This window comes from Lontra canadensis, unplaced genomic scaffold (assembly GCF_010015895.1).
Source record: "Lontra canadensis isolate GAN:19392208 unplaced genomic scaffold, GSC_riverotter_1.0 scaffold32, whole genome shotgun sequence".
Classification (NCBI taxonomy): Eukaryota; Metazoa; Chordata; class Mammalia; order Carnivora; family Mustelidae; genus Lontra; species Lontra canadensis.
The window spans coordinates 18,870,658-18,889,275 of NW_022631026.1; the positions used below are offsets into that span (position 1 = coordinate 18,870,658).

Here is an 18,618-nt window from a genome sequence, read left to right on the forward strand (position 1 = left end):
CAAGGAATATAGGAATAGATAAAGCCATTGATGGGGTAAATAATTTTTAGAAATCAAATTCTCCAGAATTAACCTTAAAATAGGTAGAATTTTACTAGCAGTTTATTTTTTAACAACTGATAATCATAAAATATTTGGTGTTTTGTAGAACTTATAAAAGACACAATTCATATCATTTTCCTTTAGATGTGTATATATAAGTATCATTTAGAATTTCAGAGTTCATATATAAAGTTTCAAGTTGTTATCTACTTGCTGTTTATTCCATACTATTCTACCTACTAAGAGAAATAGGCCAGACTATACCAACAGTCCAGAATGAAGCCATAAAGAAGGTAGTCAGTAAAACAAGCCCTCTGAAAAACATAACTGCATTTTGCTTCTGGAAAAGACGTAAAGCTATGTTCTAGCCTGAGAAGACCTTTGGGATCTTTAAAAACATTACATTTGTCAAATAAAAATATCTGGTTATATTCCTCTTAGTTTATAGCATAGTGAAAACAGCAAGGATTCAGAAGTTGAATCCTTGAAAAGCAACAGCATCTCTAGAACATTGAATAAAGGCCCTTGAGTCTTAATGTGCATGAAAAGTTAGAAATGTGACTTTCTGTGCCCACCCTCAGAAACTGATTCATTAGGGCTGGAGTAAGGCCTGGGAGTCCCAGTACTCAGAGTCTCAGGAAATTCTCTTCAGATGGTGTTTTTCTATAAATAAGAAGCAGTCCATACCTCATCAGTTGACAGCACTGAGTAATAATAACCCATGTTCATAATTCCGTCATCACCAGAGATTTACTGAGTGCTTGCCATGTGTCACTTATTACTAGAGACGAGGAATGAGTGGGACAAGATAGTACTGTTCGCCTGAAGTATTTTTAGTCTAAGAAGATGTACAAGCAATCACAGTATAAAACTGCATCATTGAATCATTGATTCCTTTGTTCATTCATTCATTGAGCAGTTATTAAACATATATATCCCAGGTATTTTGCTTAAATAGAATATTCTTGGTTTAGGAAGATAAAATGATATAAAAAATTTTAGAATGATTTTGATTGTTAAATGAGTGCATTTCAGTTATCTGGAAGATGTACTTATGTGAAAAACTTTTTTTCTTAATTATTCAGCTAATTGGGATTTCACAACTCTGATATGAAGCCAGATGATTGTAGCTTAAGATGAGCTCTTTGTAGCTATTAAATCCTTTGGGCAGAGTTCAAAATTCATCTGAATTACACTCAATTTCTATATATTGTAATAAGATGAAGTCTTACATGTAATTTAAGAATGTAATGTCTTTTCTGTGGAGTTTTATCTAATACTTAAGAAACAGAGTCCAGTACATTATGCCCATGTTCACGATCCGTGGATGTAATTGGGCTTGTTTTTGAGTTAACAGTGTGTTCAGTCAAGCTGTCCAGAACCAGCCCACGCCTGCGCAGCCAGGAGTGTACAACAATATGAGCATCACCGTGTCCATGGCAGGTGGAAACACAAATGTTCAGAACATGAACCCAATGATGGGCCAGATGCAGATGAGCTCTTTGCAGATGCCGGGAATGAACGCTGTGTGCCCTGAGCAGGTAAGTGGCGCAGCTGGCACACTCGCCACACACAGACACTCCCCCCACAGACCATACTACAGGTCATTCCTCCAGGGAAAATCAGGTATGTTCAGTTACTCGTCAAAAATGACTGCACTGGGTGGGGATGTGTGTCAGTTATTTCTCAGTAGCGCTAGGGGGAAAGACACACTTCTTTGTGATTTCCCACCATCTTTTGATAGCTACTACCTCCTAAGATATACAATGGAAATTTTGACATACCTTGTAAGATTTTACTCTCAAAAGAGATTGTATTGTTTTAGATTTATTGTAAAATGATACAGGGGCACCTGGGTGGCTCAGTTGGCTAAGCATCCAACTCTTGATCTCCACTCGGGTCTGGATCTCAAGGTCATAAATTCAGGCCCTGCGCTGGGCTCCACGCTGGGCATGGAGCCTACTTAAAAATAAATAAAATAAAATAAAATAATACATATAATACATTGGCTTGGAACTTACCCCTTTACATTCTGAACACATTTTCTTCACTTTTTCCTTTCATTTCAACAAACATTTATTCAATACTTACTATATACAAAGATAGCTCTGTGGGAGGCAATATTAACAAGTTGGGGAGACACAACATAAACAAAGATCAGTTGAATAATAGGACAAAACCGCTGTGTTAAGAGACAGACCTCCATAGAACCGTAAATATGTGTGTCATATTAGGGATATGTGCAGTTAACTACTGAGGGTTTAAAGGAAAAACCTCATGATTAGGAAAGCCTTCTGGGAAGGTTTGCTTGAAGAAAGAGAATAGAAAAAACATTCAAGACTTGTTGTCACAGCATAACCTTAACAAGGGATAGAAATTGAAAAGTCTCATGAACGTTAAGGGGATGTTGATATTATATTTAAAGCAGAATTTATGTGGTAAGCTTTTTAGGCATGCTGTAAGCCATCTAAATGTTTTAGAGTTTATCCCGGAGACTCCTGAAGATTTTTAAGAATAGAATGACTGAATGACTAAATTCAAAATGATATTTAAGAAGATCGTTGGGGTACCTCCCTGTAGTTACTGTTCTCATTTTCAGCAACCACAAAGTTGACTGTGACCATGTAGCCATAATTTGTAGCAAGTCTTAAAAACATGTAAACCCTGATTACCTTTTCTATAGAATGCCTTTTTGATGTGAATTTTATTTAGAAAACTTTCTGTTCCCCAGATACTGTATAGTAAGTCCCTAAGGAGTTTAACAGGGAAAAAGAACAACTTAGTGATTCATTTCTTATAGCAAAATAGAAGACCTAAATAGTGTTGTATCTTGTCCTTGTTCTTATTGTTCAGTTATTAGAATTTTTCGCCATCTCCAGCATATTAAAATAATGAAAAATATAATGAATTAGGTAAAAGAATATTACACTTAAAGCATATTTCTTATTTAGTTGGGTCTTGCTTTCTTACTCAGTTCGACAATCCGCAGCTTTTAATTGGAGTGGTTAGCCCATTGACATATAATGTGATTATTGATGTTGTTGAATTTAAATGTCTCACAATTTGGGGGGTTTTGTCTCATCCTTTTTTTTTTTGTTCCATCTCTTGCCTTTCTTTGGTTTAATTGAACATTGTAATTCATGTTATCTCCTTTGATGGCTTATTAGCTATATATAACTCCATTTTGTTATTTTAGTGGTTGCTTCTGAGCTTAGAGCATGCATCTCTCACGTAGCATCATGTCCTTTCTGGTGCTGTGAGAACCACCTGGTGTAAAAAAACCACACAGCTCTCAACTTCCATTTCTCCCCTCCTGCGCTGTCGTTACCATACATACTGTATCTACATCTGTCATATACCCCACATACTTTTACTTTAAACAGTTACATTTTTTTTTTTTAATTTAAAGAAGCACTTTTATACTTACCTGTGTAGTGATTTACAGTGGTCTTCATTCCTTTGTGGAGACCCCAGTTTCCAGCTTGGTATCATTTTCCTTCTGCCTGAAGGTCTACCTTTAGCATTTCTTAGAGTTGTCCGCCGCTGAATTCTTTCAGCTTTTGTATGACTGAGAAAGTTTTTGTTTCACCTTCATCTTTTTTTTTTTTTATTCACCTTCATCTTTGAAAGGTTTTTCTCCCCGAATTTTAGGTTGGTTTTAGTTTTAGCTTCAGTACTTTAGAGATGTTTCTTCACTGCAGTATTTCTGATGCCTTATCCACTGGCATTTTCTCTTTATTCCTCTACACAGGATTGATTTTTCTCCCGCTCTGGCTGCTTTCAAAAAGGTTATTCTCTTTGTCACTGGTTTTAACCAATTTGATTACAATATGCCTTAGTGATTGTTTTCATGGTTCTTGTGCTTGGAATTCATTGAGCTTCTTGATTTATGGATATATAATTTTCATCAAATTTGGAAAACTATTGACCATTGTTTCTTCAGATACTTTTTCTGTCACCACCCACCCCCTTTCCTTCAGAGACTCTTAATTACACACAGACACACATTATATTAGATTATATTTTATTCATATATACATATTATATGTACATATGTACATATATACATATACATACAAGTTGGCCACTTGAACTTGTCCCACAGCTCACTGATTCCCTGGGTTTGGGGATCTTGCGGGGAGGGGTACAAGGTCAATCGGTTTTTTCTCTGTGTCTTTTATTTTAGATACTTTCTATTGCTGTAGCTTTAAGTTCATTAATCTTTTTCTTTCTTTCTTTCTTTCTTTTTTTTTTTCCAACGTCTGATCTATTCATTTCATCTGGTGTATTTTTCATCTCAGGTATTCTGCTTTCCTTTCCAGAAGGAGAGGAAAGTCAGTTTGGACTTCTTTTATATCTTCTGTATCTCTAACATATTTAACCTTTCTGCTTCTTGAACATCTGGACAACAGTTATTATAATAACTGTCTTAATATTCTCGTGTGTCAGTTCTATCATCTCTATCATTTTGGGGTTGGTTTCAATTGACTGACTTTCCATTATGGGTCATATTTTTCTGAAAATTAAAATGGTTTAATAATTTTTTATTGAGTGCCAAACATGTGAATTTTACCTTGTTGATATTCCTACCTTCTTGAGCTTTATTCTGGGAATTGGTTCAGTTACTTGAAACAGTTTGATCATTTCAGGTCTTGCTTTTTTTGTTTAGTGGGACCAGAGCAGTGTTCAGTATATCAGGCTCATTTTACTTTGCTACTGAGGCAAAGCCTTTCTAATATACTACTTGATACTATATGAGATATGATGTTCTTCACTCTGGCTGGCCGGATCAGGACCTATTCTCAACTCTGTTTGATCTTTGGGAATTATTCCATCAATATCATTTCTGGGACTCTTTCCTCTGCTTTGGGTAGTTCCCTAAAATCCATTAGCGGATCAGTTCTAAGTTGCAGACTCGAGGGGACCCTCTGCAGATCTTTGGAGCTTTCTCTCTGCGTAGCTCTCTCTCCTCTGACATTCTGCACTGTGAATTCCAGCTGCCTTGGCCATCTCAGATTTCCAGCTGCATCATCTTGACTCAGGGAGCCTGCAGGGCTCTGCCTGGGTTCCCTGTCCCCATGCTGGCTGCAGCCTGGAAATTCTCTGTATACTGTAGGCTGAAGCAATTGTAGGACTCACCTCAGTTATTTCCTAGCTCTTCGGGATCACTCTTCTTCACTGGGTTTGTCTAATGTCTTGAGTGCCTCTGTTCCATATAACTTATGCAGATTTTTCATTGATTCAGGCAGAGGACAAATCTACTTTCTATTACTGAATCTTGACAAGAAATAGAAGTCTTTTGCTGATTAACTTTTGTGTGTGTGATTTTAACTTTTTATTGAAGTATCATGTAAGAATATACAGAAAAATATACCACTCAATGAATTCTCACAAACTGAACACATCTTTAAAGCTACCATTCAGATCAAGAAACAAAACATTATCAGCAGTACCCCAAAGATTCTCTTCATGCTCCCTTCCACATCCCTCTTCACCCTGCAAAAGGAACCACTATCCTGACTTATGACAACACAGTAAATTGCTAAGCTTTTTATTTCTGCTACACCCTATTTTCTGTCAGTGAGATTATTTTTCATGGAAGAATTTGGTCTTCATCTTAAACAACTAGCTTGTAATTTGGTCTTGTACTTATCTTTAATAGATAAATGATCCAGCACTGAGACACACAGGCCTCTACTGCAACCAGCTCTCATCCACTGACCTTCTCAAAACAGAAACAGATGGAACCCAGGTCAGTAAGAAAATTCTAAAGCCAGAGCTGCCAAATGTACTTTAGATACACAGGAAACTTTGTTTAGCATCGTGACTAAGAGCCTGACCTTGGGAGTCAGACCTGGGTGTGAGTCCTGGCTCTATTCTTCTTAGCTCAGTCCTCCATGTTAGGGAGCTTCCCTGAGCTGCTACCTAACCAACAGAACTAACAAGATACCTGCTAATAGGATTGTTGAGAGGGTTAAGTGAGCTAACTTTTCGAAAGGTTTAATCTGGTGGTAAAATAGGATAAAGGGATCACGAATGGTGGCCACTGGTTGTTATATAGTAAATAAGCACAATTCTCAAACTCATGTGTAATCAAAGTACCCCAAAAGATCTCAGTAAATTCAGACAAAATAGAGTGCCTGCTGTGTACTCTGCCTCCTTTTAGAAGTTTGTTTCAAAACAGTACAGATAGCAAGGCTTGCTGTTGTCCTAAATTAACCTAAATTTAGAGATTTGGGATGTTTTAGCTCACTTCAGTAACTTTGATTTAGCTTTTAGTCTCTTAATAAATACATATTTTTAAGATATTCTGCAGGCATTATGGTAAGGTGGAGATAAAGGAAACATGAGACATGTTTGCCCTTTAGGTGAACTATGGGGAGAAGTGAGGAAGGAAAGTTTCATTTGTGAAATGCTTTTAATTTGCCTGGCACTGTGCTAAGCACTGTCTGCTTTATCTCATGTGAGCCTCACTATGACCCTACGAAGGAAGCGGTATTCCTTTTGTTCACAGATGAAGAAAGAGAACCAGAGGAGATTTGACTACATGCACAATTCACAAAGCTAGAAATGGCAGAGCTGAGGTTCAACTCCGGTATTTCTAACACTGAAGTTCATGCTTTCTGCCATACCACTTAGGGCCCGTTGAAAGATAGAACATGTAGACATAGACACATTAATTGTCACATAAAGAAGGCAAACTCAAATTTATGTTATAAGTTTCAAGAGCCATAGTATTCAAAGAAAGGAGAAAATGCTGTGAGGGTCAGAAGAGCATTTCCACAGGAGCTGAACTGGGCCTTGAGCACAGCTGGCAAGGCAAGGTGAAGGAGAAAGTGTCAGAGGCTGGAGGAGGGAGTGAGCTTGCAAGTCTAGGGGACTGGAAGTAGACGGCACGGAGACAGGGAAACAGTGATGTCCTAGCATGATCCTAGGAAACCAAATCCACTAAAGATAAAGGGTTTGTCATCAAATTTTATAGGAATTAAAATTGGTAAAATAGATCGGGGCAGGTTTCTGGGAGCCTCGAATGCTAAACTCAGGGGTTTGGAGTGAGTCCTACAGATGAAGTGTCACCCTCAGGAGGAACAGTGATACCAGCACCGGTTCAGGCTTCATCTTGAGGGGGTAGAGGGACAAGAGGAGCAGTGGACAGTCTCCTCAGGATCAGACAGACCAGCTGGGAGCCATGTCTCTAATTGGAGCCACAGGAAATAGGATCTGAGTCCTGTGAGGGTGAAGAGGGGATTTTTGTGATGGGGAAAATAAAGTCTTCATTAGAAAGTTTCCAGAGTCTCACTCCTGCAGGGACATATACTGGGAAGCTCAGCAAATTAATTAAAACTAAACAACTGAGTTTTAAAGTTCTTGAGCTCTAAGACAGCATTTAAATTAATGTGAAAACTCTGCTAGAAAATCTTATGAGTTTGGGACTCCACTCACACCACTCTTCTCCCCTGGCAAATCGTAGGATTTGTGTACGTCTTGCTTTGCCTGTCTGTGAAGGTGTGGCAGTATATGAAGTCCTTTGAGGTCTGGCCTAAGGCATCCTGTTTTTAAGGAGCAGTTCAAATGGCTGAAGATTGGTTTGATCGTTTCCATTTTTTTTTTTTATTTCAAAACAGATGATCTTAAAAACATTCTTTTTAAAGCAGCAAAATTTTCTCTCTAGTTTGTTTGCTCATGCCTTTCTTAAGAATGTTTTTAAGTGTTGGGGACAGAAACACATTATGCTCTGCCCCAGTATTTCCTATGTTGAAACACATAAACATGAAATTTTACATGCTATTATTTTTTTTTTAGATTTTTATTTTATTTATTTGACAGAGATCACAAGTAGGCAGAGAGGCAGGCAGAGAGAGAGGAAGGGAAGCAGGCTCCCCACTGAGAAGGGAGCCCGATGTGGGGCTCTATCCGAGGACCCTGGGATTATGACCTGAGCCGAAGGCAGAGGCTTTAATCCACTGAGCCACCCAGGTGCCCCCATGCTATTATTTTTTTTAATCAGTCGGTGCCTAAAAGCCCTATAGCTTGTGTTCATGCCAAATTTCAGTGGCAGAATCTTCTTTCTGTTGTAGCCCATCATGCAATCTCTATTTGCTCCAGTGCTTTTCCACTTGCCAAACAGAAGCTTGGGAGGGAGTTTAATAGACATACAGAGGCAGGTGTACAGGAAAGGAGAAGGAACAGAACCAAGAGAGGAGGGTTTGAAGAGGATTGTATTTGGAGAGCAGAGAACCAGGAAAGAAGAGAATATAGAGACCAGGAAAAGAAGGCTTAGTAGGGAGATTGTTGACAGGGAGAGAGAGGAGGGTCAGGGGTGGAGCTCCAGAAGGAAAAGAGTAGGAAAGAGAAATTAGGAACAGAGGGGAGAGGGAGGGCACAGAGATATCTAGTGAATAAACTCGGAGAGTTGGTATATGTTAGTTGCACAAAAAAAAGAGCCCAAAGAAAGAAGAAAACAAATGGGAACCTGTGGGATCCAGAAGCAAAACTTGGGAAATCGGGCAAAGGAGAGGATTAGGAGAAAAACGATGCTAATCTAACTAAGGTTTAATCCACCAGGTTAAGAAGACTCAGCTCAGAGGCTGTCTGTCTTTTCTGAGGGAGTGCAGGGTGGAGGTGTAGGCAGGTCAAAAAGGAAGGACACTGGGGGCTGGATTGATACAGCAGTTAGAGGTCAGGATATTTGACATGTGGCCAATGAAGGTTGATGAAAACAACCTTTTATTCAATTACGATAGAAAAGTTTTCAGAAAAGCTGAGTGTAATTGACATAAATTAGTGATGAATGACCCCAAAAATGCATCGCTAAAATGCTTCACGTACCTATTGAACATGAAGCATACATTTGCCAAAGGGTTGAGACACTAACAGATGTACTTGGATGCCGTGGAACATTTGCAAGTATGATACTGGCTTTAATCAGTTCTACAAATGACTTTTTCATAAGGATGGTCGTAAAAACTAACTTCTGGCTTTGTTTTCCCAATAGAAAATGCTAGAACTATGCAACTTTAGACATTTTTAAGGTATATGTGTATTATTATTGAGAGTAGCTAAAGGGAAAATTCACACTGTTCTCAGCTAGTAATTGACTGTTATTTTTAGCTTATGTGTTTAAATGAATTGTCTATCAGGAAAAATAAGTTAAATATAAAATTGTTCTACTAATATTTTGCTGTAATTCTAAAGGCAATATGTAAAAGAGCTATGTAATAGTATATTTAGGTACTATGCAAATCTTCTGGACATTAACTCTAGTAATGCTGATGTCCTATTACTGAGTTGTGGTGGTTTTTATTTTGCTAATACTGGGTTAAAGCCCTTAATTTTCTAACATCATAAAGGTTTTTTTTTAATTCTACTAAAGTCGTCCGTAGAATGCTTTTGTAACCAGTTTCCAAATAATATATATGTGTGTATATATTTTTTTTCTTTTTTTTTTTTTCAAACCCACCACTGAACACCCAGACTCTGACACTGGGCTTTTCCCAATCTTGGCGATATTAGCAGTGATGCTCCTTTTCATTATTGATGGCAACCCTGTAGGAGGCTTGACCATTCCAATTTTGATTTTATTTTTAAAGTGTGAACTTTCCAGAACCCTGAGCAAAATGAGTGCAGCGATTTTCTTTTTGTAGGACAAGAAGACAGAAGAGTTCTTCTCTGTGGTGACTACAGACTAGAGGAATGCTCTAGTGAGTTTCCACTTCAAGTAGTACCCACTCATAAGCCGGGGGGGCAGACCCTTCTGTCTAAACACATCTTTTATTTGTGTTCCATCAGGTGCAACAGGTTCAGGTGTTTGCTGACGTCCAGTGTACAGTGAATCTGGTAGGCGGGGACCCTTACCTGAACCAGCCTGGTCCACTGGGAACTCAAAAACCCACGGCAGGACCACAGACCCCCCAGGCCCAGCAGAAGAGCCTCCTTCAGCAGCTACTGACTGAATAACCACTTTTAAAGGAATGTGAAATTTAAATAATAGACATACAGAGATATACAAATATATTATATATTTTTCTGAGATTTTTGATATCTCAATCTGCAGCCATTCTTCAGGTCGTAGCATTTGGAGCAAAAAAAAAAAAAAAAGGAATTCACTTTTGTTGGAAGATTGAGAGGTGTTTTTGTTTCTTTCTTTGTAAAGGCCTTGGATATTGAAAAAAATAACAAGGCAGAACAGTTGGACAATCTTTCTTGAGCCAAATTTAATTATTCTTATTTTTGTAATCAGTCATTGGCTTCTTATCTGGATGAAGGCTTTTGGAGGAGAACCAAAATGACAAGTTCCAAGGGGAAGATGAAGCCCGGCCTCTGCTGGCTCAGTCCTGACCTTGACAAAGAAGAAGGGCCCAGTGGGGCTTTGCCTGTGCCCGTCCACCGAAGGCTGTCACGCGTGTCTAAATCAACAGCCCTCCCCTTCCTGACCCCAGGCAGCTTGTGTGTACAATCAGCTTCTTCTAGCAACTCTGTATCTGTTGGCTTCAAGAGAATATTTTGCCTCCCATATGTACCCCTTCTCCTTTTTTTAAAGATGGATTTAAACCAAGATGCCTCCAGGAACGAGGACGAAATGAGTATATTCACAGAGGAATCCAAAAAATACAGTTTGGGGGAAAATGCAATAATTTTTGATGAGATGGGTGAAGGACAAGAAGCGAGTTCTGTCAATTATTGTAGATATAATTTTTCTGATTAAATCTGGAAAAAAAAGGCAGCCTGTTCTTTCTGCTTTTATTGTATTAACAGCTAAGGTAGCTAAAGTTATTTAAAATAAAATTAAATTTATGATCCAAGTAGCTTATTTTTCCCTTTAAATCTCACTGTAAATATATTTGATTTCTTGTAGAAATTGATTTCCTTCTGTTTAATTTTATGGTTTTATTATCATACTCTTGATTTTTCTAAACTTGTGTGTGAATATATCATTGATTGAATTGCAGTTCCATTTGGCTAGTGATATTTCATTATTTTACTAACTGATGCCATGTATGGATTTACTTTGCGGTTCAGATCGAAATGCCACTGCCAGAAAGAGCTATTGGAGATGAGCTGGAGCACACCGCCCTAGAATGTCCCTGGGATCACCTACCTTGAGACAGTGCAAGGAGTTAACACCGGAAGTGCAACAGGCTACTTGTACAGAGAAAAATTAGTACTCAAAGAAAATTTTCATGTGTTTTAGATTGACTTTGGGGATTTGAATTGTCATCAGTGCAAATATAAATTTCTCTACCCTACTCTGAGGCTAATTGGTACCATATTTTCCCTTTGTGTCTTGTCACTCTGCCACGTCTTGTCTCATCCTGGCCTCTGAGTCAAGGACCCAGTGAACTGCCTCTAGTTCTAGAAGTTCCACTGCAAGGCCAGGCAAGCTTGAGAAGGGTACTGTGGAAGAAGCAAAGGTAGACCCCCATCACTTGCCTTTACCTGCACCCCGGGCCTGTGAATGATGACTGCATCTTGACATCGTGCACCAGCTACCTCTGCTTCCACGGCAGAGCAAAGGCCATAAGAACTAACGACGGACGAGGAGCATGGACTCAGACACCAAGGAAGAAGCCATTTTCCCAGGTCCTCCTTTGTGCATCTCACCACCCCTAGTTACAGATAACTCCATTGAACAGCATCTACTCAGAAACTATACCGAATAAAAAGATTGCTGGAAGGGCTCACATGGGTAGCAACTATGAAACAGAAATAGGACACTCAGTTACAAACATTATCTCTTTTAGTTTTTCAGAAAATGCATCCCTGATTTCATTCATTCCCAGCTTGAACGCCCAGCCATATTACTCTAGTCCTTACCAAACTGCTCTAGGAGGTCATTTCTGTTTTGTTTGTGATACTTAGATGTGCAGACTTCAGGAAGTTCACCTTTAACTTCAGCATTCCAGATGAAGTTTCCTGACTCAGTGCTTTTGCATAGGGAACTAGTTTTAAAAAGTGGTAAGGAAAATCGGAGATGCTAATAACATCCTCCCCATCCCAGCTGCACCTTAAAGTATGCATGTCACCTTCAAGGTTTTATAATTGCACTGTTTGTTTTATGTATGTACAGATTAAAATTATTGCTACATTTGAGGAAAATAAAATTGCTTGCTTCTATGTAATTCCTGTCATTCCACAGGAAATTCACTTTTCCAGCTACTGAATAGAATTTGTTTAACAATGTCCTGGGTTGCCTCTTCATTTACAGGGAAGAAATGAAAGCTACATCCTACAGGAATCGCCCAAGCCCCAGTGACTAATGAGTCATTAAAGGATCACGAAAGAAAGGATCCCTGAAGCCAAAGATCCTCGAAGGCACCCTCATATGAACCAGTGAAAATTGGAAAGGGTCAAAGTAAAGTTGTGAGAGTGGGCCATGAGGAAATCATAGCTTTGGCCATTTGCCCGATGATTCAACACGCTGGTCCTGCTGTTTCTGGACCCAGGAGATGGAGTCAGGGCAGGCCTTTGTAGCTACACTATCTCTCCCCATCATGGGTTTTTATATACTAACACTTACCAGTGTGTAGATTACGGAGATATTGAATCTTATTTAAGGAGGCGCCTTCATTTTGCCCTCACATTTTGTAAAATGGAGGCCCTGTCTCTTATTCAATACACATGTTTTTAAAGCAGCATAAATCTGCCAACACTTGGCTAAGTAGGCCAGGGTAAGGAGGGTAAGCAAATACGATTCTAGAAGGCATTCCGGCCCAAGTATAAATACACACAGATTTGGTAGCTGCTCTCTGAAGTCATGCTTATGGGAGAAGAAAACCTTTTCCAGTGTTGGGATAAGGTACAAATGATACTTCTCTTAGATGACCCCAGGTATCAATTGAAATTTATGCTAAGGGAGGAGTGGGAAGGCCACTAGAAAAACAGAAACAATTGAGGGAAAAGTGAGGTTGATACAGAAGAACTTCCGTCTTCTTTATGGTTTGGCCAAGACAGGCTTGTACCTAGAAACTGTCTCCTGGGCCCTGACAGTCAAAGAAAAAGAAAGGACAGTTGTCTATTTACAAAGGAAGCCGTGCTGATTTCCTCCTTGAAACGAACTCCTCCTCCCAGGAGAGCAGCTCCACTTGAAAAAAGTGAATGTTTCAGAGCAAGTTTGATCTTTGGCCATTCCTGTACCTCTGAAAAAGATCTTGATGATTTAATTGAGCCCATAAATTCTTTTTATTGGAGAAAACTGCCAAAGGAAGCATTCCTCCATCCAGAACCTTTTCTGCCAGCACTAAATTAGTTTTCTTTAGATATTTTATTTTCATTGCCACAAGAGCTCTTAACAAGATTAAAGAAACCCAAAGCTCTGGCCTCATTCAACATGTTTTATTGTCTTTATCCAAGGCGCTAAGATGTGGAAGAGCCCAGAGACACGAACCCTGCTCTCCCAGAGCTTTTTTTTTTTTTTTTTTTTTTTTTTTTAAGATTTTACTTATACATTTTTGAGAGAGAGAGGGCACATATGAGAGCATGAGGAGTCGGGGCAGCTGGAGAAGCAGACTCCCTGCTGAGCAGAGAGCCTGATGAGGGACTCAGTCTCGAGACACCAGGTTCATGACCTGAGCGGAAGGCAGAGGCTTAACTGGCCACGCCACCCAGGCGCCCCCTGCCAGAGCTGATACTCACACTGGGGAGGTCTTCCATAGTTCCAGTCACAGTTGGACTATGGTGTCAAGGAGAGTTAGAAGTTGCTTTGGGAGTGAAACCTCATCTGGTCCATCATGGAAGGTTTCCTCAAGGGAAGAAATGGCATTTGAGGTATGGTTTGCAGGATAAAGAGGAGGGAGCCCAGAGAAGGGTAGGGTGAGAATTCTGCGGAACTGCCTGTGGTAGAGACAGGAAAGAACCTCAGAGAGCTGCCTTTTTTTTTTTTTTAATTATTAACTAGTTTGAATTCTCGTAAACATCTTATTAAAATTATGTCAGCTGGTCAACTGGAAAGTAACTGAAACCAGTCTTTGGCGCCAGGAGAAACATGAACCAGGCTCTGGGACCCTCACAGGGAAACTGGTCCAGCCTGTAGCTAAGGTCTCTTCCATAACTAGCCCTGTCCAGCCAGAAGCACAGGCTTTTGTATCTTTCTCTGCCAGATGGGCCACAATACTCTGTTGCAGCGTTCAGGGAAAACATTTGTGCTATAACCATTTCTAAGGTGCTTTTAGGTTCATTGTCTCATTCAATCCCTGCAGTCCTTTGAGAGAGATGTTGTAAAGAGAAAACAAACTGAAAGCTTATGACACAAACACGGTTTATCAGGGGAATTGGAACCTGAAGCCAAGTCTTCTGATTCCAAATTCTGGATTCCCCTTCCTGGACTACAGGATAGAGGACTGCTTCAAAGTCCGCAGATGGTAATCTCACTGTGTGGCCTTAAGCAAGGCTTTCTTCTCTGAAATACCTTTTTTTTTTTTTTTTTTTAAAGATTTTCTTTTTTTATTTGAGAGAGAACAAGCAAGGGAGAGGAGCAGAGGTAGAGACAGGAGCAGGCTGAGCAGGAATCTGGATGCGGGGCTCGATCCCATGACCCCAAGATCATGACCTTAGCCGAAGGCAGACGCTTAACCGACTGAGCCACCCAGGCGCCTCTGAAATAACTTTAAAAAACAGGCCTTGAAAACTGGGGTGGGGTGAGGTGGGAGCCGAAGGGCTGAGAAGAGAGGACCTGGCCCTTCTCCAGAGGCTGTCCAAGCCTGCCCTTCAGAGGCCTAACTGGGGCTAAGCTTCGGCATCCGATCGGGAAGATGTCCCCCCGTGGTCTGGGGAGAGGCATTAGAGGCATAATCTGAACAGCAACTGAGGAAGGGGCTCTGTGAAACTGCAGCGTCACTCCCTTAGCTTGAAAGAATTTTGGAAAATGTGGGCTCCTTATGCAGCAGGTATAAATGAGTGACCAAGGACCACTTTTGGGTGGCAGAGCCCTACAATTCCTCCTAGAAAATTTGGTTTCTTGGATCAGCTCATGGAGGCTCTGGCTCTGGACCCTTCTGCAAACAAAGAACCTTTTTCCTCTGCTGGAGTTTGGCTCTGGTCTAATAATTTGTGTTTGTCTCAGAACTTTGGTCGTTCATGCAACCGGCAGAACCAACCAATGTCCACAGGTATCTGCAGCAAACCCGAGACACTGGCTTGAGAAAAGAACAAAAATGTTTACAGGAATAGTTTCTTTTCCTCCTTTGTGTGTGTGTGTGTGTGTGTAAAGTGAGTTAGCTTTTTAAAATTTTTTTTTTAAGTAATCTCTATACCCAGCATGGGGCTTGAACTCATGACCCCAAGATCAAGGGCCATATGCTCTATCTACTGAGCCAGGCAGGCACGCCGTAAAGGAATCATTTCTATTCCTTCAGGTTTTCTTCCCACTCCAATGCCCACAGGTCCTAAGGTGCAGAATAAAACAAAACCTGACACCAAGGTTTATATATTCCACTTCTGATGACCAGACCTGTTGCCGTGCAGACAACCACGATAGGCAGTGTGGGAATTACAGAGATAGTTGCCTAAAGCTGATTCCTTCCTAATGAGATTCTGCATCCATTAAGAAATACATCTCATTTCTATTCTGCCGGGCAATGTTCTAGACTGACACTCTTGTGCCAATTACTTCTTAGTTTGTACAGCACTTTCACATACCATATATCTTGATCTTCAAAATCCTATGAAGCAATTAAAATCTGAAGCTCAGATTTATGGTCAGGTGGCTGGGAAGTTCTGGACACAAGAGTCAACCCTTGGGTTTTGTGATGAGACCTGCCATTCCTCCCACTGCACAATACAACTGTTAGAGACGACAGAACCTAGAGAGTGACACCTGAAAAGTGGGAATCCTGATGCGTTAACAATTGTTCTTAGAAGCTTGTAAGGGTTTCCATTTTGAAAATAAAACTGGGCACTAATTTTGAGTTTGTTAAAGTACTGATTTTTTTTTTTTTTTTCATATTTTAAATTTGTGTGAGGGTGATCGTTCTCAAGCAAGTCCCTGTGCTCTTCCGGAGCAACTTCGTCTTTTTCTTTGATCTCAGCACCACTTACACTGATAGCACATCTTAAATCCAGCCACCATCGCCCTCAAGATCCAGGCCTGAATTTCCAGCTGGCGAACATTACCACGTCCCCGGATCCCACCACCCCAGCCCAGCACCTCAAAACTCAATCGCACACCAAATCACTTCCCCACAAACACATTCTTGTGTCCCTTATCTGGATTCATTGCATCACCATCCTGCGAGTGGTCATTTTCAACAACTTCCTCCCACTCATCTCACCAAATTGCTAACAGTTGCCTTTGCAGTGTCATACAGCTATCTTCTCCTTTCTAGCCCCCTTAATCACAGACTGAATTCATGACTAATTACCTTTCTTTGGATGATTACAGTAACCACCTCCACGCCTTTTACCTTCAACTCTCACACAGTCTATCAGAGAAGTCTTTCTGAGCACAACCTTCAGAGTCTTAATGACTCTTTCCTGCCTATAGTTGATTTGAAATCAACCTGCCTTTTAAGTTTCATTATGCTCTATGTCACACTGATCTGGTCTTCATCTTTGAATTGAAGACATTTGTTCTCACTTACATTACCATATTCATCCCTTTTCTTCAGCCTTTAATGCTCCTTCTTTCTCCTCCTTCCTTGTCCCTTCAAATCTTCAATTTGGATCCTTTCTAAGACGCCCTCACTGGTCCACACATTTAAATTAACCCCCTCTTCTCTACTGTCTTTCTGCAGTGTTTGGGTTTGCATTGGCAGTTAGTTATATGTAAATCGGTTTCTCTCCACCAAATTCTAAGATTTTTATTTTTATTTTTAAGTTGTAAGCTTGTCAAAGAAGATGTTCGCTTTTCTTTCCCCTCCACCTCCCACATCCGAGCCTTCCACATAGTTACCTCTAAACAGCTAACTGAAGAAATAGATTCAGAAGCAATATTTTAAATCAGGGAAAGGAGCTGATGGACAGAGCAGGCCCTGAGTTGTCGTCCTAGAGTCCGGATTGTTGAGCTAAGGAAAAGTTGCAAAGTGTCCAAGAGTTCAAGATGAGGTCCCAATTCTACCCTGATGATTATTCCCTTTTTTTCATGAAATGTGAGCCCCACATATTTGGGGAATTTGAAGAACATTAGTAGTTACCTTTAATACTTCCACCTCTATGGTGTTTTTATAAAGTTAATGTACATGTAAGTTACTCAAAAGTAATACTTTTATCATGCTCTCAAGCTTTGTATTTATAGATGATACATACTTCTGTTAAACCCTTTACTTTTCTCAGAAATTAATTCCTCACTGAAAAACAGCTAATTGGTTGACTACAGTCTTAACTGAAAAAAATAGAAAAGGCAGATCAGGGGAGACAATCCCTTCCAGTTTTCTCTCCCCAAATGAGTACAGATCTTCCTTGACTTATGATAGGGTTATGTCCCAATAAATCTGTCATAAGCTGAAAGTAACATTACTGAAAAATGCATTTAATACAGATAATCTGTTAAAAATCTGAGCTTACCCTAGCCTACCTGAGGTGTGCTCAGAACACTTACATTAGTCTACAGCTGGGCACAATCATCTAGCTCAAAGCCTATTTTATAATAAAATGTCAAGTATCTCACGTAATTTACTGACTACTGAAAGTGGAAAACAGAATGGTTGTATGGGTACAGAAGGGTGGTCAGTGTTCTGACTGTCCATCCTCCTGATCGCATGGCTGACAGCTGTATGTTGCTGTCCAGCGTCATGAGAGAGTGTTGTACTTTCCTGTCACGAGCCTGGGAAAATAACCGATTCAAAATTCAAAGTGCAGTTTCTACTGAGTGCATATTGCTTTTGCAGCATTATAAAGTTGAAGATTTTTAAGTCCAACTGTCGTTAATCCAACCATAATAAATCAGGGACTATCTGTTTGTAGAATGCCCTACTATCTCACTTACAATAGAAGAATCACTCTGAGAAGTGATTCATGGTAAAATCAAATACGAGTAAGAAGGCTCTTCGTGAAATAGCTTTTAGACTGGCCTTTAAAACCGGTGCCTCTGGAAGGCGAGTGACTTCATCAATTTGAAAAGCAGACAGATGGAACAGGAAGACCTTTCTTTAACAGAACAAATGTCTTACCTGGAATTCCTTTCCTCATACCCGAAGAGTCAGTCCTGCTCAGTTCTGCTTTGTTTTCAAAACTAAAGTAATTTATTATACACCTGCCTGTACTAAATTTTAGGCTGAATTCTTTTTTAACTTGCAAACTTCTACAAAATAGTCATTAATTTTTAAAATTAGCCTTCCACTTAATGTGCTGATGTTAGCAATTGCATTTTAAATGAGAATTATCTAGTAAGCTAGACTTTTAAAGTTCAACCAAAACCAGCTGGGAAAAAGGATCTACCATAGAACATACTTTATTTAAAGACTCATGAACATCTAAGCTTAGGCTTTAAAATTTCATCCTACCTTCTCTTGAAAGCTTTTTCAAAGCCTTTTATTAAGGACATTTTCAAATGCATATTAAAGTAGAAAACATGGTGTAATGAGCCAGTTCCAGGTTTTAAAATCGGTCTTTGTTATGTGATTTTTATAACCCCAAATAAAGAGA

At 39.7% G+C, this 18,618-nt stretch overlaps 1 protein-coding gene across 5 annotated transcripts in view; it reads left to right on the forward strand.

Moving 5' to 3' along the window:
* Window positions 1-18,618, forward strand: part of NCOA1 (nuclear receptor coactivator 1) — a 149,373-nt gene that overhangs the window by 128,032 nt on the left and 2,723 nt on the right. The window contains exons 19-22 of one of the 5 annotated variants that reach the window (XM_032866961.1): window positions 1,400-1,583; window positions 5,705-5,794; window positions 9,687-9,743; window positions 9,832-9,948. In XM_032866961.1, coding sequence (XP_032722852.1) covers window positions 1,400-1,583; window positions 5,705-5,794; window positions 9,687-9,731 — 319 coding nt within the window. In that variant the 3' untranslated portion in view covers window positions 9,732-9,743; window positions 9,832-9,948. Of the gene's footprint in view, window positions 1-1,399; window positions 1,584-5,704; window positions 5,866-8,330; window positions 8,334-9,686; window positions 9,744-9,828; window positions 12,162-18,618 lie in introns of those variants that run through there. The other 4 variants (XM_032866960.1, XM_032866958.1, XM_032866962.1 and 1 more) reach the window with 4 other exon arrangements.